We start from the raw sequence: 25,668 nt of genomic DNA, 5'->3' as shown, positions 1-25,668 counted from the left end.
GTACCACCTGGCTAAGACATTTCTCTTGGCTTGAAAAATTTTGTGACCTGGTACCTATCACCTAATTTTTCCTACAAAATCTGGCCTTGTGATGTGATTGATGAAGATTCAGACGATGAAAATATAGCAGGTTCAGATAATTTAAGGGAAGTCGACTACGAACTGAAACAGAAGTAGAACTAGTTATTGAAAGTGAATATACTGGAAGAGTGGGAGCAAGAGGAGAAAGGATAGGAGCAGGGGAAGGTAGATAGGATGAAAATGATAACGCAAAGAGGAAAAATGCGATCATACAGAGTGCAATAACGAAATGTGTCAACAATATTTTATTCATAACAATGTAAGCCCTTTGCAAATATTGTGGTCATTTCTTGATGACGATAATGTTATTGATATCAATGTTACAGTCACAGACATATGCTACCAAACGTAGTAGACGGTGTGATGTGACTTCAACTGAAATGACATTATTTATTGCTATACTTTTACTTAGCGGTTGTATTGAAGTACTGAGGTGGAGTATGTACTGGGAAACAAGATCAAATTGCCATAATAAACTTGTTGCAGTGGCTCTTTCCCGTGATAGTTTCAAATTCATAATGTTCAGCTTACATGTATGTGACAGTGACAATCTAAATAAGTTAGGCAGGTACACTAAGGTGAGGCAGTTAACTGACACACTCAGCTGTGCCTGTGTATGCTAATGAGACCGTCATATTTTTTTGCACATGTGTTCATATCTCCAGAATTTTTGTCTTGTCATGAGAAATGCTGGATCAGCTCTTACCTCACTTATTGTCACCATCATTTTAGCACGTTCTTTGAACAATGAAGACAGACGAAGTTGGCTTAGGCTAGTCTTGGCAACTAATGTGTTGTGTTGTTATTTGCAAGAACTAAGCTATTACGCCTCAATGCGAAAGCACCTTTCCTTCCAACTTAAAGGGAGAATATTCTTTGCTTGAAGAGATGAAGGTATGACTTCTACTGTCATGCCACATTTTCGATTGCACATGATGGAATTAAATTCAATATATATCAGTCAAATATAAGCTGCTGTCTTCGAAAATCAATGACTTCTTCATCAAAGAAATAGTAGGTAAGTTTGTTTCACAAATCCTAAGAAATCCTGCTTACATTGTATGAAACATAAATTAAAAATGTGAAATGCCAGCACTAACATGATTTATTAATAGGCTATAATGAAATCAAATTATTTGGTATTCAGGATCACATAAATGTGTATGTAGCAAAAGTGTAATTTGTGAAATTCCAGGAGATCAAGAAACTACATTGGGTGCAGCTGATGGAACTTCTGCATACCATACCATGTGTCATAATCAAAGCTATAGTTTCATGGATTGCTTGATGAATGTAATTTAAAACTCATGACGTAAATTTTGGTTTTAAACAAACAAAAGCTGAAGCTATTGTTAATAACGAACTATCATATTTGTGCAAACAACTTCTTAAAGATGATCTTGACCCTGTAGTTTATCCGTTGATACCAGTAATCAAAAATCAACAAACTTTCTTGCAGCATTAGTTAAAAACGTATTTCATTCCAGAATGTGGGGTGCATAAAAAGTATTGCAGGTTATTTCTATTGAAAATGCATCTTCTAATGTAATATCGTAAAATGTGACATCAGTTGTGGGACCACTGCCTAGAATCGAAGTTCGTGTGTTTATCTGCTGACAGTATGAACGGTATGTTTGATGGAGACAACGGAAGTGGCAAATAAAATCTTTTTGATAAATTACAAGAAAGCCTTGATATGAATTATCTTGTAGGTGTGGATTGCAAGGTGCATGTCATTCACAACAGTGTGGAAACAGCCATTGGAAAGTTGCTTTTTGATATACAGAATATTATTTGTAATATTTAAAAGTATTTTCGTATTTATACTGTAACGGTAGACAGACTCAAATTTCATTGATTTTGTGTATGCCAGTTCCCATGAATTGTTAAGTCGCAGCAGTGCAAGATCGTTAGCATTTCTTCCCATTCTTGAATTTATAACCTGCTCTAAAATCGTTTTTTCTCCATGAATCACGCTGCCCTTTATCATTGCACCCATGTTTCAACAATAAGGAATCTGAATTATGGTTGTGGTTTCCTCATAGTCAGATCACTCTTTTTGAAACATGCATTTGAGCAATCGAAAAGCAAAATATGCCTGCTTGCGGAGGCAATATCTTGTTATGAACTTCTCACAACAAAGATAAAAAACAGGAAATAAAATAATTGTGAGTTTTGAGTTTAAATCTGTATTGAAGGAACTGTGTGACAGTGATCAACCCATGCATGATAGGTTTTATTTTGATGTTCATGCATTCTTGAATGTAGCACTTGAATGTTTGGTTTCATGGGAGAAGTAGTTTTCCAGTTATAATTCACTTCACTGCTCGAGTTTGATAAAGGAGCTACAGTGGAGTGATGTAGAATGAAGTGTACCATTAATTCGGAAAGAAGGTGATGCAGAAATTGATAGTACAGAACTGCTGATGAATATTGTATTGTCAAACCGATTGTAGCTCAAAAATTAAATTGTTGGATCGTTTCCAAGAAAGAAGAGCATGATAGATGGGTTGGGACATTTAAATTGTTAATTGGGATATTTAAAGTGCTAAAGTAAAAATGCATTAAAAGTAAATTTTTCTGCCTGAAACTGAAGAACTTGCTCTGTGCAGGAATTGAGCATGTGTTTTCAATAATGAATCATTGTTGTTCATGTTATAAAACAAATGTTTTAGATAATACACTCACCAATGCAATGACCCTCAAGTGTAATTTAAGCATTTAATGTGCAGACTTATGTGATAGATTGTTATGCAATAAGCTGTCATGTGAGCAAAATCACTCAGGTGAAACATACAATAAAAATTCGATTGATGTGAAGGACCTGTAAGGGAACTTCACTTAAGATGTTAATAAATACTATTCTGATGCAAACTACAATTATTCAATGGCATGTTTCCCTCATCTTAATGTTCTGTTAACACAGTGTTTCAGAAACTGATCTGTCGATCACAGGCTTTCCAGGTGTCCCTTTACCCAGCGCACAGTCCCAGGAAAATGCACCCCATGAAGCAAAACATAGTAATTGATGAATCAGTGGTGCCTTACTTCGATAAATGAGGGTACAAGCAGTTCATTAGAGGAAAACCAATACTGTATAGCTATAAAATTTGGGCTGGAGCTGCAAAGACTGGATACATTGTACACATGGATCATGTCAAGGTTCGAGCACTACTCTACCAGAGAACTACAGATGCTTAGGAGCAAGTGTTGTTCTTCAGTATGCTGATTTGTTATTGAGATGGGGAAAATACTCTTGTCACCTTTTTTTGATAATGACTTCTCATTGTTCCCCTTCTTACTGAAGTATGTGATAAAGGAATCCAAGGTACAGGTACAATTTAGACAAAACTGGATCGCTAAATGTCCCCCACTGGACAGTAAGGAGATGAACTATTGATTTCAAAAGTAACGAATCTAGCAATATGGTAGTTGCAAGATGGAATGGCTATAGTGTAGTCACATTAGGTTCCAACTCTACACCTGTAAAGCTAATACACACAGTAAAACGATTTTCACAGAGTGAGAAGAAAGGAATAGCTATCAAACAACCTCAAATGATTCATCTTTATAATGGAAACACGGGTGGAGCTAATCGGTCTGATCAAAACAGAAACCTCTACAGGACATCCATCAGAGGGAAAAAAATGGGACTGCAGTTTTATAGCGCATAACATTGATGCAGCTGAACAAAATGCGTGGCAGTTACAGAGACTTGATGGTTATGAGAAACTGGATCATCTTGGATTACATCACCATTTCGTAATTTCCATTCTGGAAACAAATTTCCAAGAATGCAAGTCTAAAGGGAGGTAGTGAAAAGAGAGCATTAAGATTCCAGATACGACAAAATAAATCATTGGGTGACTGATCAAGACAGGCAAACCTGCTGCAGACTCGGCCATAGAAAAACTACGACAACGTGTGTAAACTGCTCTGTTGATTTGCATGTGATACCTTTCATGACAGGATAGCGATAGTTTACAATGTGTTTGATCTGTTGTTAATTGCGGTTAACTTTGAAATGTCATAAATTTCGCTGTGTTTGCCATAAATAATATAATTATAATACTAGGTGGTTACAATTAACCCAACAGTGTTCCGAGTGCAGCAGTGTGGGCTATATACATTGCAGGGCAATGAAACATCGTAAATATGTTCATTAATCGTATACGGAATATGCTGAAAGAAATAATACTTTCATTTTCTACCACCAAGTGAAAATATGGCACTGTAAGCAGTCAGAATGTGAATGTTCCCTGTTTTGACATCAGTATGCTGCTTATTTCTTGGCGACACATGTTGATTTCTTTTGTGAAGTGACTGTTGGTATTAAAGGTCTACAAGGTTGAAGTTTTCCATATGAATCACAATGCCTATTAAGAAGGAAGACCATGCACTGCCAGTAAACTTTGCACTTTGGAAATATAGCCGATAGAAGCAGCTACTAAGAGGCTCCATGTCAATAAATGGGCTAGGCGAATTAGATGGTGCAGCAGGCATAAGGAGGCGGCCCATTCCCTTGGCAGTTGTTAATGAAGTTGCAGCACATGTCTCAAGTTATGCAGCTTGTGCTTCAGCTGTGTCATGGGAATTGTCTCTCCCCTGGTTAACGGTTCAAAAGTTTTTGAAGTGCATGTGACACTGCTGTACCTCAAGATTCACAGAATGTGCACCACATGAAGCCCTAGGACAGGCTACAACGCCGTGATTTTGCCCTTCGTTTTTTGTCATGCGTGGAAATGGCTGGCGTGGCTGGGGAATTTTCTTGGATGAACAAGGCACATTTTACTCTCCATAGTGCCTTGAATGCAGAGAACTGTGGGATTCTGCTCGGCCACATGTTTTGCAGGAACATCCACTGCACTCAGCTTATGTGACTGTGTAGTGTGGTTTCACTAGCTCTCGTTCATTCTCGGTCCGTTTACGTCGAGGAGATGCCACCTTGGGCATATAGTGACGTCTGCATGTTGTAAGGACTTCGTTGGAGGAACGGTATTACGTCCACACCACTATTTCCACGCAAGATGGGGCAACACCACATGCCGCTTGCCAGGTGAAAGATTTGCTTCAAGAAATCTTTGGTAACTACCACATCATCTTTAGGAAATTTCAAGATGTGTGGCCTTGCAAATCCCCACCTTAATCCATTTGATTTCTGGTTGTGAGGATATCTGAAAGATCTTATCTAGCGTCTGGTCAAGGCCACCACGCGGCCATGGCGTACGTCCTATCAGTCATGCAGGCGGGATGAGGTCTCCTCACTCGCCTCCGCATCGGGCACAGTCCCTTAACGCACGGTTTTTTACTCCGGCGGGAGGACCCCCCAATCTGCAGTGCTTGTGGCGTCCAGATTACTGTCCGCCACATTTTATTTGACTGTCCTTTATTCTCTGACCAGAGGGCGGTGGTTTCCTTGCCACCGGATTTGCCCTCTATTTTGCAAGACGACGCAACGACTGTGGTTAAGGTCTTACGGTTTTGTGTCCTGTCCAATTTGTTGCCTCGGATTTTAGGGAGAGGATTTTAATGTGCTGCTGGGTGACTGGCTCACCCAGGCTTTAGGTAAGAGGTCCGCCAGTCACGATTACCTACTTGTTTCACTTCGATTTCTGTTCTCTTTTCCTTGTGTTTCCTTTCCTTTTTTAGTGCGTTTCTTCTCCTCTTGGTTTGCCTCTGTATGCGAGGATTTGTAACTGCGTCAGGTCTGTGTCTTTTAGCCGTTCTCCTTGTTCGCTGTCCGTCTTCGACCCTTCACCTCATGTGTTCCTGTTTCTATGCGTTTGGGCGCTGATGACCACGCTGTTTAGCGCCAGAAAACCTCAAACCACACACACACACACACACACACACACACAGAGAGAGAGAGATATGTATCCAGATACTTCCTGATCTGAAGGATAGTGTACGACGACATACAGCTCTGGTTATACTGGATATGCTGCGACCAACTGCCAGCTGCTGTCAATGTCAGTGAAGTCCTCCAACAGCCTTGTATCTTAAGATGTTATTTTATTCTGAAGGCTGCCAGTTTCACCATTTCACTAGGCCATCTTCAGAGCCCATATGCATCTCTCCAAATAAATGAATATGTCACACACAGCCATAAATCTCTGAATGTCGTGAATTGAGTCATTACACTATTGCTTCATTTGAAGACTTGATAGCAACCTAGGTTACTATCAAGTCTTCGAATGAAGGGCTATTGAAATGCTGAAACTGGTAGCCTTCAAAATAAAATAAAATAACATTTTAAGATACATGGCTGCTGGCGAATTTCATTGACATTGACAGTTACTTAACCAGCCGACGTCTCCTGTCCATGATGGACCAACAGAGAACTGTCAACCATATTATGTTACGGATGGAGTATGTTGTTGAGTTGGGAGACCATATGGAACAGATGATGTAACTTGTGAGCATATCCTACTAAACAGGCCAGAACCATCATTATCATGTTTTTATCGCTCCTTCCCTTTTCCTGCGCCCACACCATATTCTCACTGCTTATTGTGCCATTATTTCTCCTGGTGATGGAAAGCAGAACTATTATTTTTTCAGCATTCTCCCTGAGCACATCGATTAATGAACATAGCTACGGTGTTTCAGTGTGTTGTTGTGTTGTCCTAATCATCATCATCTCATCCTCATCGACATGCAAGTCGCCGAAGTGGCGTCAACTCAAAAGACTTGCACCAGGCGAATGGTCTTCCTGACGGGAGGCCTTAGCCACACGTTATTTAGTGTATTGTGATGTATACAGACCTCACTGCAGCACTCGGAGCATCGTCAGTTTAATTATAGCCACCTGGTATATGGTAAACTTAACTACTTATATGATTGACATCTTACATATACAACATCCTTTTAATCACATAATTATTAGTATTTAAGCATGAAACTAGTTTTAACTGGTTATGGGCCCCTATATAACACAATTTTGTGCAGAATACACCAAAATTTACATTAAATTAATCAATTGTTATCTGTGTTGATAACTGACTACAGTTCACAAAGAAATTTATCATTACGTGGTTTTCAGATCTGCTTCAAGCGCTAACTGCTGACCACGATATATAAACACACTCAGCTGAGATACTTTGATGTAAGATGTAAACTCACTCACGGGTAACACATGGTCGGAGATGAACATAAATCCGATGATAAATTACTTTTAGTGCAGATATCATCACAAACAATTGCTGAAAAGTATCTGACACCTAAAACTATATCTGTGATATAACACCAAAGATCTGGACAAGTACACTATAACGTCATAATACGTCTGCAGCAAAACTAACCCTTGTCCTAAATGATATTTTCCAAAACAACATCTTTGTGCAGAATGTAAATTATTTATTATGCAATTGGCTTTCAGGACATGCTCATCATCAGGAATCTAACAGAGAATTCCATAAACAAAAATGGTGATTATAATGATAGTCATTGTGTTTGATACCAAAAGGGCAATAAAAGTAAACATACCTTACTCCGGCACTAATTACATCCAGGTTAGCAATTGTCAGCGTTACTTTTATCAGGGAGGAACTGTAACAACATACAATGAAAAGAGAATAAAGCAAGTTGATGATGTTTGTGATAGTCAGTTGCCTTACAGGTGCTAATAAAAAGTGAAGTCACATTGCAAAATGTAACCATGTAAATACATGATAACTCGTTAAAATTAACAAGTACAACAGGTGGTGCTAGCTCCAGTTGGAGACCAGTAGTACAGACTCTTTGAATTTTTAAAGTGTTTATAGTAAAAATATATTTCTTTCGTTCAGCTGTGAAACGAAATGTGGAAGAAAAGTGGCTAGAAATGGAAGTCATTGTTAATAAAAAGAAGATGTCAAATGGACTCCCTGTTATACAGCTTGAGACAGCAGTGGGGGCTGCGATGAAATCTTTTGATGGAAGCAAAGGTAAGTGAATATGTAATTTCAGTGAACAATATAGTATATCATAAGATTATCATTCTGTAGCATTGTTTACGGTTCGATAGCACTATGGCTTCATAGCACTGTGGTGTCGTTCATATCACAGAATGGTGTAAACACAGCTAATGTACACTACATTCGTGACTAATGTATGCCTACTCTTATGGAGTGGTATGTTGAATTTTAAAAAACCGGGTCACTTCATAACAACTTCAAGTTTTTATGTCTAATTATTTGGTCACTGAAATTGTATGTCAAAGAGTGATCTTAATTTAATATTGCTTCATCCAAGTAAACATATGTGTGATTCTTGCTACAATATTTCTTCGGACAGCCGTTAAGCCATCTTCATGTGAGTTCACGCTGGAGATTGTTGGTGTATGTCACTAACTCCTCACTGAAAATTCGTGCGGCGGCACATGTGCATAATTTGCCCCTGCATGACCGCCCTCTGTCTAATTTAGTGCCCTCTGTAGAATATTGTTCCACCTGTAGCGCGCAGGCACAGGCGCAACGGTGAAATTGCGTAGACGCTCTCTGTCGAACTGCTAGCCTGCGGGGTTAAAATTCAGTTATCATATCGATAACATTAACAGTCGGAGGACGTGTCATTAGGCGTAAAATTTTATCTTTCTGAAGATAGAGACATTAACGGATCCCAAGCCTTGTCAAATAGAAAGCCAGAGTCACGATTAATAAGATTTTCTGCGAAGGATTCCTCAATAACTGAATCCCAAAAGTATTTCGTTGTGGCCAAGACTTCTGTGGCGGAATAATTCAGAAAATGTCCTATAAAAACCTGCTCTCTACTCGCTGCGGCGAAGGACGATCTTGGCTCGCGGAGGGCTGAACTGTACTGAACACCATGTCAGTGTGTCAAAACCTACATTGATCAGACCACACGCACAGTTTATAAAAACTATGTGGAACATTATCGCCTCACTCGCATTTTGCAGCCCAGTAAGTCAACAATTGCCGAACATCGTATGTCTACTAACATTCTATAGATTACTATGCCATGAAAATTTTCATCACAACGAGATTCTTCTGGGATTCAGTTATTGAGGAATATGGGGAAGACCTTATTAATTGCGACGGCGGCTTGCTGTTTGATAAGGCTTGGGAGCCGGTGATTTTTGTGATATCATCAGAAAGACAAAATGTTAACCCTAATGACACAGCCTACGACAGTCAGTTTTATCATTATAAACGAATTTGAACTCAGTATTTCCCATGCGTCTGTGCTCTGTAGATGGGGAAATATTAGACAGAGGGTGCTAAACGTGACGGGAGGTATTTATGTAGTGAAAACGTACGCGCATGCACCACCGTGCCAATTTCCGATATAATGTCAGCAACGTGTCCCAGAATATGCCTCTGCGGTATGGGGCAAAGCTGGTACCATACTCATTGGAAAACGACAGAAAATACAGAACTGAGCACTTGCACTTGCTGTGCAGCTTCCGAGGCGCTGCCATATACAGAAGCTCCACTAGCTATCAGGCATCCCAACGCTTAGCGATCGCTTTAAACAGATTGCTCTCAAATTCTATGCGTTGGCGCAGCAGTCTTAGAACAGACTAATCGCCAGTCTCGATAATCAGGTTCAGTAGCAACCTACGAATCGGTAGCCGGACCTGTTGAGAGCTTAAATGCACCCACTAAAAGAATTTGCATGAAACTGATTGATACAAGAGCCCATCTGATAAGAAAAAGTAACAAGAAATCAGAACAATAACTAGGCAAAGCACTTCGGATGCCTATACTACGAATAAACAAGACTAAAGTACTCTCGAGAAGTTATGTGATGGATCAATCTCCAGTGTCAATTCACATCAAGAAAACTGAGTGGTTGTCAGCAGAAATGTCGACATCATCGCGCTGCAAGCTCGAAACCTGACGGAATAGACATATAGTGTTCTCACTGACGTGTTACCGAAGTCTCTTGTATTATAGACTGCTCGTAAGCAGACAAACCACCAGAATCACAAACTGCTGTTCTGTCAGTCATCTCAAAGCTTAAAATGTTTGAGTTATGCATGTGAGGCAGTTTTCATGTGATTACATGAGTACTGATGATGATGAAGATGATGACAATGGCTGGCACTCAGTCTCCACGTGCATTGGAGATAGTGATTTCCTCTCTTATGTTGATACTCCATTGATCAAAATGGGAAGAATTACTGTGTCTTGTTTGAAGACATGAGCAGTGATAATGATGATGGCTGTCACTTCCAGCCCCCACACACATTGGAGACAGTAATTTCCTCTCCTATGTCGATACTCCATTGGTCAAAATGGAAGGAATTATTGTGTCTTGTTCGACAGACAAGATTTGGTAGAGAGAATACATATTCTTCGACACGTGTTTAATACAATGTGAGGTTGAATCATTTGAGACAGACAAATATTTCTTGAATAAGGAGTAAAGAGTATTAAAAAGAAATTCTCTGCTTAAATAGTGAAATAACAATAACACTATTAGGGTGGTCAAATACCTGAACGAAAACAGTTTTTCTTGCAACAACGAATGAGCGTCAATATTAGTAGTAGGGCAACATTCATACCACCCCACTCTGCATTGTTGCCAGATGTATCCAAGATGGCGGCTATGACATAATCCAAGATGGCGGCGTGTAGACTTGGCAACAGCACATGACATCATCCACGATGGTGGCTGTGACGTCATTCAAGATGGCGGATTTTGGCGGCAAGTTTGAATTTTGGCGGGACTAAGGTCACTTGGGCTACCTCCACTAACCTACGTTATCCGACCGCCACCTCTTCCTATGAACTGGCGCCAAGTTTGAATACTAAGCTAAAAAAATGGCGTGAAAGAAAGGACACTTGGACTACCTCCGCTAACCAAAGTCACCTGAACGCCACCTCTTTCTAGGAACTGGTGCCAAGTTTGTATTTTGGCAGTAAAGAAAGGTCACTCAGGGTTTCTCTGCCAACCTAAGAAAATACAGAACACACACTCCGACATGTCCCACAGCATACAGACCTGCAAACTATTCCTACATAACTCATGTACAATACTCTACACACACACTTCCTTATTGTAAACTGTCAAAAATAACGCACTGTACGGCCTACAGACATGCAAACCACTCGTAAATAATGGAATACATTTACGTCCACAGAGCCACACTAGTCTTAAATTGTCACAATAATAATCCATGTAAAAGACTCTGCAAACATGTTTGCTAATCGTCAACTGTTGAAATCATGCACCAGTCTTTATTTAAACAATTAGAGGCAGCACCACCATCCAGTGTGTTTGCCATGAGGTCCATACTCTAACTGACCTAGTACACTAGGCCACCACCAGAGGGCACTGTCATCAAAGATGGTGGCCATGACATCAGGTGATGACTCATGTACCGTTATCCAAGATGGCGTCAAACAGTATGTTCACCACAAGGACTGGACCTAGTACTTAGTACCACCACCATAGAGTGCTATCATCCATTCCATGATATAACCCAAGATGGTGGGGGTAAATGAAAGGATGATGACTCTGCCTGTGCTGAATGTAAGTTTTTATTTTGCAGGCAGTGTCTCCACCATGAGATCTATACTCCAACTGACCTAGTACACAATACTGCAACCAGAGGGTGCTGTCATCCCTCCTATGACATAATCCAAGATGGCGGTCTGGGGTTGGGGAAAATGGCGGAAAAACGACTCAGCCTGCGCTGGGCTGATGGATAGAGTAAGGAAGAAGTGTACTCTATTTATTTGGGAACATTTTATTTAGGGCTGGGGTATATTTATCACACTGACACAAAACACTCGCCCTGATGTGCTTGGGGTCATGATACACAGTCTGCAGACAAGCAAACGACTCCTAATTTACCGAAATAATTTCAGTACACACCTGCAAACTGCTCCTAAATAATGCAGTACACAGATGTGCAGACACAGAATCATCTCATAAACTGTCCAAATAATGCATAGCACAGTCTACAGGCCCACTCGCAAAATAATGCAATCAATGCATGCCACTGGACTGCACAGGAGGTTAAAGGCAGCCATCATGAAGTGACGTGGCCGTCAGCTGTCAAACGATGCACAACTGCCCTCAAGAATGAGGCAGCGACATCCCTTTCATACTTGACACCTGACAAAATTCCTATCGAAATTCGTGGTCATCTAGACACCGGTGCAGACGCACCTTGGGCGCACACAGCCGCGAGCCACCGCTGGACGCAGGTTAAAGTTGCCTCTATTTTCGAGAGAACAGTCTCTGTTATACCAATGTCACAGAACTCCAAGGCATGCTCACGGCTGTCTCATATGTGAGACACCTCCGGGCAGCACTTGTCTTTACCGCTGATGACAGAATAGCACAGAGTGCTTTCCCCCTAATGGAACATGCGAGCTATGTCCAGTCATGCGTACCCACACCAGCATCACTGACACTTTGCCCCAAAAGTCCATGTGGTGACTCGCCATCTAAAAGATTCTCAATGTTATTCTTACGTCACATGGCTTTGTAAAAAATAACAGCCAAGTCGACACCTCAGGAATTGTATAGTGTCCCAGAAATAGTTAACACTCGCTTTGTTGATGTCTCAGCTTGTATGCACGGAAATTCTTGCCCTAACAGAACCTGTTTACGAAAATAGCGCCGAATGCAGTCTTCATCGCAGACCTGTCGCGGTACCCAGTCCATCACGTGCTGCCTTTCCTGCTTTCAACATCCACAAACATTCCCTCCGCTATGTAGAGGCTCCTATATCTCAGCATAAAGGATGTGAATCAATCTAGCATTATGATTAGATCTTATCGAATTTACCTGCCGATTTACTGATGCCGACATTATCGAAGTACCGTCAGCCTTTTTTCTTTCTGCAGATGAGACATTCACTGGCAATAAACTATTTCACACTGATCAACATATTGCAAAGACAACTAACCTAACAAAGTGCCATACATATCGTTAAACATGGAAAGAGTCTTACTTAGTTACACTGCTCCCCCACCAAGGACAGGAGCTTGAATATTAGTCTGCAAAACCGATCACCAACTCAGCAATATATCATCACCTACCGAGTCAATGTAGTAAACATACAATTCATATCCTCCACCGTACAAAATCATCCCTTTTACATCATTCATACATATACTGCAAACACGGACATACTGTATATATACTCCTCTCAGCACTAGGGATCTACGACCTCAGTGGAGCAAAGTCGCTCTCAGAACTGTTCTACAAATTCGGTATCGTTTCCCCTTGGCACAAACGCGTTACTGTTTCTGCTCCGAACCTGCTTCCTTGCTTGCTCGCTTTTCCACGCACATCTACAGACTCAGGGATTACAAGAACACACTTATTTTCGCATGGGTCGCCATAATATTATACCATTTTCGCGGTACTTCTCGATATCAAGCACTAGACAGCATGCTACCTATCTCTAGCGCAACATAATTCACAAGATATAGACTGGAAATTATTTCTCTACAAACCCCAAACTTTAATGAGGTGCAGCATGCTGTAAACCACTGAGTAACTAGAAACAAATAGAGGTAACTGATATTTCCACTCTCCAATACCGACGTCGGTGTTGTAACGCTATTCAGTCATCTAGAGGATGGCAAAGTTAACTCAGATACAATCCTACACTCCAACAGGCCTCCGCATTCGGACGGCTGCTGCCATTAAAAGGAATCGTGAATCATTCCCACCACAGGCCATGCATACAAGGATCATTCTAGAAAACCGGTCACATACATGTTTTATCATTATAATTGCAATTAAATGATATGATCGCAGTCTCAATTGAATGGCATTCGACAGTGAGCAAAGTATGGGAAATACACCCTGCTGTCGGCAGTGGTTCTAGAAATAGAAATATCACTACCTTTCTTATGACTCGACACACTCTTCCCTTTGCTATCACAGTACTCCAAGTCAAATCCATACCCTCCTTACGACTGGACATAATCATTTCCTTTCCACAAACACATACTTTATAAACCTGATGCTCAAATGCGAACATATGGCGCATCCCCTACTACTAAGTATAATACTTCGTCAATAGCTGATTGCCTACAATACAAAATAATACTGACCAAAAATCAACAATGGGTGGACATTGTAACGTCTACACTCGGGTGTACGTTAACTCTTTAAAGCCTGTACAATGATAAGTTGACGGGCTTCACCTTACAAGAAAGGATTTTAGTAAATATGTTGACCGCGTTTACCTGAATGGAGGCAAAATCAGACTTTCACCTACTCAGTAACTACAATAATACGTCAAGCAAGTATAGAGTGCAACTACACGTTAGGACGGGCAAGAAACATACACAGCAGATGCTACCAATTGTTAATAATACGGTCGCCAGCCTAATTAGGCATTAAGCGAGTTTTTTCCTTGTACAAGTGGATGTACGTACAAGCATAACAACACGTCGTAATACTGCATTATATGGTAAATTTTAGAACCAGAAAAATCTACTGAACTAATATTTTCCCTTTCTGTACTAATTTGGACAAGCTGTAAATACACAACATTACACTACAATGATTACTACAAAGTGCATTTTGTCTATTGATCCGACTGAAATCAGGCATAGATTACCCTAGAAATAGCACTTTTGAAACACACATACAATGTCAATTTTAATAAGAGTAAACACTGATAAATTTAGGTTTTATATCGACTTTAACTCTGCAGGTCAAATCAGTTCAGTACACTCCAGAATTTAAATGAATAAAAAATAAAAGAGTGGAAGGGGGGGGGACCCTGAAACTGTTATGATCACTGTGTTGAAACTATTAACTATTGGAAACATTAAGCACTCAAGATTTACAAAATATGAGTTACTACTCTTTTAGTCTTATTACTTCCTCATTTAACTACCATTATTTTTGTCTCAAATTATTTAAGCTTCATTACTAAACCAATTCCAAAATTATCTTCCAACTTTGTTAGACCTTAGTTCTTTGCTTATATTTTAATTAACAATAAAGCTCCTTAAACATCTTCCTAGCATAGATAGTTCTGCAGGTAATTCCTTTTAACATAAACTTTAAATCTTCATTTCGGGACACTCGGGTTGCACAACATATGGAAAGGACCCTGTCTAGGTTAGTGATAAGGATAATTAATTGCTAGGACAATTCTGGTAAAAGTTATGTTATTATTGAACAGTCAGGATCAAAATTAACACTGGTCCACACGAATACAATTCTAAAGATTCAACCTGTTCGTATCGATGCGGCGGTTGGCGGGCAGAGAGATGGCGAGGTGCACAGCACACATGCAATCACAGCTATGGCTCTTGCTGTATCGGCACTTTGCTTCTTCTTAGCGTTGCAATCCTTTTCAATTCAGTGCCTATAGAATATAGCCATGCTGAATAGTCGTCGGAAACGGCACATCCGAGGCTAAATGAACCCACTTTTTCCAGGACAGCCTCCTCGATCCGGAACGTGTTCCTCAGACCGATGCCCAACTCCGACTGTCTTGCTGAGCCCGTTACGCCGTGCCGCGCCTGTGTGCATTTTCCCGCGCTCGCCTGCCATCCACCTTTTACCGTTCCCCTATAGATAGGGTATTCACCAAAGGTTTTACATTCCACATATCCTAATACATTGCCTACGCATGGACCAGGCTCACAATTACAATTTCAAACATGTTACAATAGATTCAACAAGGGTTACACTTCAATTCTGTTATAGCATTGCTTGAAATTTGACATAAATATTAACATTCACATCGAAAGTTGCTCACAGTTTCTTTAACATAATGACACAAAAAGAAAAAGAAATAAAATCAAAACATTGCTTACACTAATTTATCGAAAATCAGAAGAAAAAAATTATTATATGTACAGTTGTTGTTGTTACAACATGTCTCTTAGGTTCTTCTTGCGAGTGCTACCACTGTGTTTCAGAAAGAGAGACATAATCGACCAGATATTAGAAAAACTCGATCCCAACAACTACTGCATGTTACTGTCACAAGCGATCTTGGTTCTACAGGTGCACGAAAGTATCCATGTTAAAAGCTATACCCGCTTTACGAGTCGAGGTACGGCATTACCTGTGAGTGAGGTGGTTTTTTTCCTGACAAATACTGTGACGGTGATCTAAGGAATGTGTATTATCAGATCACCACGTAGCCCACGATTCAACCTCATGATAAAATTACCGCATTTTGAAAATGATTCGGCTAAGGAACGTGGTATGTAAGCGGTATTTTTGACGCCCTCACACCGCCCCAGCTATAGTATTTGTAGTGCATTCTGTCTCGAGACCATATCAGAGGTTCCACGATATATCCATTGAGTTATAAACGATGACTAATTGAGAAATAACACAAACAGTAGTAGTAGATGATGTGCCGATCGAGGTCATAAGAAAATGTACACTAGCTTCCTAGATCTCTAGTGTTACGCTATCCGCTAGATATGATGCCCATGATTTGGAATCGGGTCATTCCATTCAAGCACATACCTGCGTTGGATCCTATTGACAATTCCTTTAATGATTTCAACCACTAATTAATCATATTTCTGACACTCTCATATCGTGAAACGAGTTACCTACTTTCGATAAATACAGACTTACCAAAGGAGACGTTGTACATGGTGGAGCCAATCTCGAGTAATCAGGAGTTGGATAATGCACACTGTTTTGTGCGGTGGAGTTTAGCTCACGCAAGTTATGTGGAAGGAGATTATAAGGTTCCTGTAAGTACAGATAACTTCAGAAGAGCGGATTTTAGCTTGTCGAAAGGGTTGTTGTTGGTTTTTTGATGAAGATGACCTCGGTAGGGAGGATTTAGAGGCGAGCCCTAAGCAAAACGTCGATGCAGGGCAATTAAGGGGAAAATTACAGCATTTGCAGGGAGATGACAGAGTCCTGTTAGAGGAATTGTTATTGACATTTATTCGGAGCAGAGGATAGGTTACCGGCAACACCGATTACGAAGATCACATACCAGCAGAAGATAATACACCAGTGTTTAGGAAACCATGTTGGATAGCACATCATATGTAACGGCTGCTAGAGGAGTTTATAGAACAACTACGGGATGGAATCATAGAGCATAGCGATAGTCCATATTCAAGCAATATAGTTCTCATACCTAAGAATGCACCGGCAGCTTTTCAGCGATTATTAGATGGGATTTTAAGGAGATTGAAACCAAAGATGTGTATGGTTTACCTAGATGACATGACAGTATTTTCGAAGGATGTACCAGAACATGTATCAAGTTTAAGAGAAGTCTTTAGAAGATTGCGGTCGGAACAGTTAACATTAGGTTTAGAAAAATGAAATTTTGCGCAGATGCATATAAAATATTTAGGTCATGTAACAAGGGGTGCGAACTGATCCTCAGTTAACAGAGGCAGTTCAAAATTTTCTGACACCACATACAACGAAGCAATTACAATCGTATGTTGGGCTATGTTCATATTATCGTAAATTTGTAGAAGATTCTGCTAAAATAGCTGAGCCGTTAACAAAGCCTTTAAAGAAAGGGGTGAAAATTCAGTGAATGGAGCAATGTCAGAAAGCTTTCGATGAATTAAAGATGAGATTAGTTTCTGCTCCGGTGTTGGTGTTTCTGAATTTTGAAGAAGACTTCATCTTATCATGTGACACTTCAAATGGCGCAGCAGGATGTGATTTGGGGCAAATGGTGAATGGACAGGAGCATCCGGTGGAGTATGCTTCTAGACAGTTAAATATGGCAGAGCGGAATTATTCCACAATGGAAAAGGAGATGTTGGCTGTAATATATGGAGTAACATATTTTCGTTGTTACCTTTATGGCAGGAAGTTTAAGGTCATGACGGATCATGCAGCATTGAGATGGTTACTGGGAATCAAGGATCTTTCTAGTCGATTATCATGGTGGGCTCTAAAATTAAGTGAATTAGACATTAAAGTAATTCATAAGCCAGGGAAGAAACATGGGAATGAAAATGCATTAAGTCGCAAGTTAGACACATTAGAAGTAATGGGTAAGAGTGTTGCGTAATGGCAAAGGCCACTAACAAAGGATGAGGAGTGCCAGGGTTTTAGAACTCAACAACATTTCATTGTGGAGGGAAATTTGTTGTGTAGAGATACCAGGTGCGGACCACGGGTAATGGTTCCAAAGAGTTTGACAGAGGAAGTCTTAAAGTAGGCCCATGATCATGTGCTCTCAGGGCATGGTGGTCATCGAGCTACAGGAAGACGAGTAGCAGAACGATTTTGGTGGCGCACTCGGGGAAGGGATGTGGAACAATTCACAGCAAACTGTGTGCCATGTGCACAGTGAGCAGATGTGACATGCACAAGAATTCCATTGCAACAGTTACCAGAGGCTTCAAAACCATTTGAGTTTATTGGGCTAGATATTTGCGGGCCATATAACAAAACACCGGCAGGGAATCATTAAGTTACAACTATAGCTAATCACTTTTCGCGGTTTCTAGCCATGGTCGCAATACCAGACCAACAGGCAAGTACAGCAGCACAAGATTTAGTCAATAACTGGTTATTGAAGTTTGGGGTGCCTGATAACATAATTACAGATTAGGGAACGAACTTCATATCTGAATTAATGTTACAGTTGTGTCCTTTATTGAGAATTAAAAAAATATGGACCAGTCCATTTCATCCACAGGTCAATGAGAGAACGGAATGAGTACATAGGACAATTTAGAAAATGCTAAGTTACTATGTGAATGGAAACCATGATAACTGGGTTGTTTATCTTCCATACGTGGCATCGAGTTATAGCACTAAAATACATTCAGGGTTGGAATGTCACCGTTCGAGGTGGTCTATGGAAGAATGATGCCATCGCCACTTGACGTTCTACGTCCGAAATCAGGAGATAATAGGCACACAGTCAGGGAATTTGCACGAACAATACTGGAAGTCTGGAAGAGAGTGCAGAAGGCCAATACGAAAGTGTTCGAGAGGCAGGAAGAACCGAATAAGCGGTTGGGACCTTTACCACAGTACAGGGTAAGTCAACGAGTGTTAATCACAAATCCATATACACTTAAGGAAAAGACGAAAAAATTCTTGTCGAAGTACCACGAACCATACCGGGTCATGGAGATGACTTCGCCTGTGAATGTTAAAGTGCAGGCTGTATTCCGCCTCTGGGGACACAACACCGGGGCAGGACGGAACGGCAGCCTGGAACTTCGAGATCACACGGTCTGCCTGAAAGAGGACAGCGGTCTGCAGCGGGTCCAGGAAGTCCCGGTTCCACTCAAATCTATAGGTGACATCCGCTTCCCACATGGTGTACTGGGGTATGGGTGAGGCACACGCTGCAGGAGGTGCAGCAGTGCTGCGGCAGCGCAAGAGATGGCGACGGGTGTTGCCATCCGGCAAGCACCACTAGCAGCAAGTTGCAGCACAGCATCCAGGAGGGCGCGGTCCTGTCCTGGGAGCAGCGGCGGCCCAAAGGCCATGGGTGACCAGTACACCCATGGTCGGACAGAGCAGGCCAAATGGGGCAGAGGGTAGCGAGGACCAGGGTCTGTAGCAGTCTCCGGAATCGGGGGCAGCAGCGCGGCGCAAGTCGCAGTGCATCGGCGGGCGGCAACTGGGAGAGCACGGCTGACTTCCAGCAGGGTGGCCTTGATGACGGCAGCAGTGGCGTCGGCATACCAGAAGTCTGTTGAGCCAGCTGGACTCAGGACAGCGCGTGGCTGATGCGCCGACACTACGCTTCACCCATCGAGTACTGTAAATTGTCAGAATAAATAAATGTTAGCGAACACCACTGTATCACCCTGCACTGCCCCTTGACACTCTTGAACATGCTCGGCCTCCTGACAAAGTACGGCGCGGTGGGTCCCGACTTCAGCTTGGCCATCTGGAGTCCCGGGTTCGACTCTGACCCCGTAACAAAGTTATTGTTCCTCAAAGGCAAATTAGAATGAGGCAGTGGTCGATGGTGGTCGATAGCTTTGGGCTGGCAACGGCTTGTCTGCTCATGGAATATAATGGAGTGATGAATTTCCGAGACTGGAGCTTCAGTTAGAACTGGCAGGCTAGGCTTAAATACAGCCACATGGATTGCGCGACCCCTCCTGCCAGAGGTTAAAGTCCTCTCTCAGGCATGGATGTGTGTGTTGTTCCTAGCATAAGTTAAAGTAGAGTGTAAGTCTAGGGACCGATGACTTTAGCAGTTTGGTCCCTTGGGAATTCACACACATTTGAGCTCAAATACACGTTGGGTAGAAAGTTATTTGTCCAGTTCCCAGGTGAGCACATGACTGCTGTAGATTGGTAGTGCGGTGATCGTGGCAGACCTGGGCAATGTTGGCGTTGTGGTACCACGCGGAGCTTAATGTGAGCCTGCGGGTAAACATATTGTTATTGACCAGCGGTTGACACCACACGGAGTCTTTCGCATGTCCGTCGGTTCAAATGGTTGAATGGCTCTAAGCACTATGGGACTTAAACATATGAGGTCATCAGTCCCCTAGACTTAGTATTATTTAAACCTAACTAACCTAAGGACATCACACACATCCATGCCCCAGGCAGGACTCGAACCTGCGACCGTAGCAGCAGCGCGGTTCCGGTTTGAAGCGTCTAGAACCGCTCGGTCACAGCGGCCGGCTCGTCCGTCGGCAGTCCTGTGTTTATTTACCAGTGAGTGACGTATGATAAGGCGGCCGTTCGTCATCCTTGTCTGTGTTGCTGTAAAGCTGAGATTCTAGGATAAAGCAACTTCAACAAAGGGCAGATTGTTAAGAACTTGCAAGTGGGAACGAGCATCTCAGAAACACCGAAGCTGGTCGACTGTTCGCATGCTACTGTCATGAGCATCTATGGAAAAGTGACTGAAGAGCAGTAAAGTCACGATTAGATGACAAGGTGTTGGACGTCAACGCCTCTCATAAGATGTGGACGTCCCAGTCTTACCCCCTGTGACAATTAGTGACCTAATTATTGATCGTACATGTCTAATAGATGAAAATGCTGAAATTTGGCATAGTGATGTTTGGTTTAAACATTCTAAGGCTGCAGTAATAATTCTTAACATAATAATGATGAAAATACATCTGGATGAAGTATGACAGAACTATCATAAGAACAATTTTTGCCCTGTTGTTAATGTTAAACAATTAGTTCTACTTGACGCTCCTATAACTGGTGGAACTCAAAGGTGAAATGGAGTAGTACCCATTTTCGACCATTTGTGGCATATCTTACCACAGAGTACAACGAACTTGCAGCAACCAGTTTTTTTTTGCAGCACACACTTTTCCAGTATGAGATTTTCACACTGCAGCGGATTGTGCACTTATATGAAACTTCCTTACAGATTAAAACTGTGTGTCGGAACGAGACTCGGACTCAGGACTTTTGCCTTTCGCGGGCAAGTGCTCTACCATCTGAGTTGCCCAAGCACAACTCACGCCCCTTCCTCACAGCTTTACTTTTGCCAATACCTCGTTTTCTATCTTCCTAACTTCACAGAAGGTCCCGAGTTCGTGTCTCGGTCCGGCACACAGTTTTAATCTGCCAATAAGTTTCAGCACGCACGTTGTTGAACATGTGGCTCTGCAGTGGACGACCCTATCGTGTTCCCATACTGACCCAACGACATCGTCAGTTACAATTACAGTGGGCACATCATCATCGAGATTGGGCTATAGATTAATGGAAACGTCTCGTCTGGTGGGAATGAACAGGTTTCTTGTTACACCAGGTGGTGGCTGTGCCTGGATACGTTATCATCCAGGAGAACGACTGTTTTAGCTTGCACTGAACCATGGATTTTGGCCGGTGGGTGCGTTCACCTTGGCTTCTACGTGGACCTACTGTTGTTATCGAAGGCACCACGACAGCTAAGCACTATACGTACATTACTGCGGACCACCTGCGTCCTCTCATGCTTGATGTGTTTTCCCACAGGGTGTTCGGAAATTCCCATTACAAACTTCTAGGACTTACAAACTTCTAGGACTTATAGAGGGAATGAATACATAATATCTTGAATAGGAACCCACGTCCGGAAACGTACCGTTTCCGTTCTACGACGGTTTCAGTTCAGATATTTTCCTCATCCACTTCTGCTTGAGGAACTGAATTCGGTGTAACACAGTATAATTATTAGGTAACAATTCGAAAGGAAATTTAGCGAAATATCTATCACTTAAGCGCATTTGTCTGTCTTTTATATTACTCCAAAACTAAAAAGAGCCCAGCATACCAAACGTACAGAACAGTTCAAAATGGTTCAAATGGCTCTGAGCACTATGGGATTAAACATCTATGGTCATCAGTCCCCTAGAACTTAGAACTACTTAAACCTAACTAACCTAAGGACATCACACAACACCCAGCCATCACGATGCAGAAAAAATCCCTGACCCCGCCGGGAATCGAACCCGGGAACCCGAGCGTGGTAAGCGAGAACGCTATCGCACGACCACGAGCTGCGGGCTACAGAATAGTACTAACGCATTACAACAGCAGTTCGATGTGGCAACCACCAACGTTGTTACAGTCATTTTACCTACGAAGCATGTTCTGGACACACTCTCCATTTCTAGTGCTGCAGCCAGAACTCGTGCCAGCAGATCTTCCTTTGGCTTTACAACAGGAGTCTCGTAAATTAAACTTTGCATACGACCCCACAAAAAGTAGTCCATAGGAGTTAAATCCGGCGATCGCCGCGGCCACGCGGATAGACCGGCTCGGCCTATCCAACTTTCACCATATCGTCTGTCAAGATGTCTCCGAACAGAACGTGAGATGTGAGGTAGTGTACCAGCACGCTGAAACCGCATTTCACAACGGACATTCAATTACGCTTCCAAGAACGGATCCAATACGTTTTGTAGGAAGATCAAGTATGCAGGACCAGTTAGCTTGAGGGGAAGGAGATATGGCCCAATCACACGACCGTCCAGAACACCTGCCCACACGTTAATGCCAAAACGGTGCTGAAATCCTGAACATGCGTGCACGATGGTTTTCGTCTACTGAGACATGGCTGTTTCGCGAATTCAAAACACAGTCCCCAGTGGACTTACATTCATCCGTGAACGGAACTCGACTTGGGATCAGAGGAGTGTCGATGCAGAGGTGCAGGAGTCGCATGCAGCTGGCAACGCCTTGTGGAAAACCGGCTGCACCCATAGCGTCTACTCTTTGTAAGAGGTACGGATGTAATTGTTGCTCACGCAGAAAGTCCCAGACGATACTGCGACTAACACCCATTGCACGCGCAACCGTTTTGTTCAACGCGAGGGGGAACGGGTTCGATTTCCGGCAGGGGACTGGCTATTCTTTGTCCTTCATCATCATTTTCATCATCATTGACACGCACGTCACCGAAGTGGCGTCAACTAAAAAGACTTGCGACATGACGGCCGAACCTCGAAGGGGATATCCCGGCCAATAAATGCCATACGATCATTTCATTTTCATTTCAGTGCAATGTAGTACATCATCTTCAGTTTCCAGCGTGCGTCATTGCCGTGGAGCACCACATTCCTGCCTCCTCACGGTGAAGGTACCTGTTTCTCGAAGCTGATGCGTAACTTAGGCAAAAAATTTGTGTGATGGCGTGCTGCGTTGCGGAAATCGTGCACGATACAGCCCACTAACAGCTCTTCCGTTACCTCGAGCTTCACTTTACACAAGATGCATGTCTGTGTACTCCGAAAACGTGTACCGAATCATGTTTAGTGTATCGGAGAAGCACAGGAATTGAAAAGCTCTCGCAGGAAGGCAGTCGTAGAGTGACATCAGGTGACCGTTTGCTGTACCACATGTCATCCTGTCTACTCTAATGCAAATCAGGACAAACAACTCTGAGGCTTTTCTCTTTCCCTCAGCTGACGTGGACACGTTGCACATCTGAACTGAAACCGCTGTAGAACGGAAACGGTACGTTTCCGGACATGGGTTCCTATTCAAAATATTATGTAATCACACTCCTTTACAAGTTCTAGAAGTTTGTAATGGGAGTTTCCGAAACACTGTATAACAATCTAGGTCATATAAGGTGGCTGAAGGCTAGAAGATAGCAGTAGTAGTTTGGAACAAGTGAAAACTGCTTTCGTCCATGAAAGAGCTCCACAGCTGTGTGATATTGATTTGTAACACATGAAGAAATTTCTGAAAGTGTACGCTTAGAGTGCAACCATTGTATGGAAGCGTTACGTGGATCATCGGTTATCCGGAGAGTGAGAAACTGGAAGTGTTATGAATGTTGTGGTATCAAAGAATGTTCGAAATTAATTGGACAGATAATGCACAAAATTAAGCAATACTACGAAGGCTTGGTGAGGAAAAGGATGTTGGGAAGATCTTTACCAGAAGAAGCAACAAGTTAGTGGGACATTTGCTAGGGCATCCACGAATAGTTATTTTGGCAGTGGACTTCGCAATTGAGAGACAGAAAAATGGGAGGAGACAGAAACTGGAATATGCGAAACAGATTATAGAGAATGTTGTGTGTGCTAGATACGTAGGCATGAAAAGATTAGCACAAGGTAAGAAGAGAAGGAGTACAACACAAAACCAGTCGAAAGAACGATGGTTCCCGAACTTGGTTCCTACGTATCCTAGGATGTAGAAAAAAAATTATTGTGAAGGTAAGACACTTCTGGCACGCTTAGGAGCGAGATGAGAAAATAAAGGCAGTGAGAAGGAAAAAGACGTAATCGAATACATAGTTACACATTCATCCATTTTCCTATCAAATATAAGATGTGATAAACAGGTAGTGTGCAACTCCAGATAATCAGCTAGTTAAATAACAAGTTCCTTGTCTGCTACGGTCATCCTATTTAACATCCTTGTTACAGTCATAAAGTCGTTGAATGAGACTCTTATATTCGAAACATTTATTGAAATTTAAAAAAAAAATTGTGAAAAAATATAAGTTAAAGGTCTTTTGCTGTCTCACATTGCTTTCAAATATGCATATGTTTGAATGCAGATTTTTTAAAGCATGAATGGTAACTTCTGGTTTTCTCGTTATAACTCCCTTCTGGTCCAGTAACACAGTATCCTCACTAGTGCTAAATATCAAACGCAGTAACCACCAACGATAAAAATTTTACGTTGAGCTGTAGGTACGGAATGAAACCTGCTGCCTCGATTCGTTTTCGTATTCAACGCCATGATTTATGGAAATTGCTGCAATTTGCTTGAAATACGCCACAGTTTAGTAAGGAAAGTCCAATGGTCCATCGACAGCAATGTAAATTTTATTTGTGTTTCGTTCATTCATTGCGGACAACGCCGGTTTATGCCTTCTGTCTCGAATTTACGAGAAAATCGTGTGCAAAGAGGAGCTTCGCAGCGTTTTCAGAACGTCACTCTCCCTCTTTATTCCTCGTTTAAAGTATACGCATTTAAGCGGAATAGTTTTAACCTCATGTGAAAAATCCGTTATTTGTGATCCAGCTTGTTACAGCAACGTTGCTGTTTATAACAGAATTACATTTCAGTACTGTAATTACTCTTTACAGTTTCAGTTACGTAGAGAAGTAGTGTTGCGTGGATATGACAATGTAATGCAAAAGAAAAATGAAAATTGTATAGATTCATTTGTAAGTGGGCAATTAATGCTTACAAATATAAGTTAATTTCGTTAAAAATCATACAAATTGGCCGGCCGCGGTGGTCTAGCGG

At 41.8% G+C, this 25,668-nt stretch overlaps 1 protein-coding gene across 1 annotated transcript in view; it reads left to right on the top strand.

Moving 5' to 3' along the window:
- LOC124775146 (UTP--glucose-1-phosphate uridylyltransferase-like) overlaps positions 1–25,668 on the top strand; it is a 266,959-nt gene that overhangs the window by 223,051 nt on the left and 18,240 nt on the right. Inside the window, exon 10 of the mRNA XM_047249986.1 lies at positions 7,869–8,006. Within this exon, the coding sequence (XP_047105942.1) occupies positions 7,869–8,006 (138 nt within the window). The remainder of the gene's footprint in view (positions 1–7,868; positions 8,007–25,668) is intronic.

The sequence above is a fragment of the Schistocerca piceifrons genome, chromosome 2 (assembly GCF_021461385.2).
Source record: "Schistocerca piceifrons isolate TAMUIC-IGC-003096 chromosome 2, iqSchPice1.1, whole genome shotgun sequence".
In the NCBI taxonomy this organism is placed as follows: Eukaryota; Metazoa; Arthropoda; class Insecta; order Orthoptera; family Acrididae; genus Schistocerca; species Schistocerca piceifrons.
This window is presented reverse-complemented; position numbering and strand designations above follow the sequence as displayed.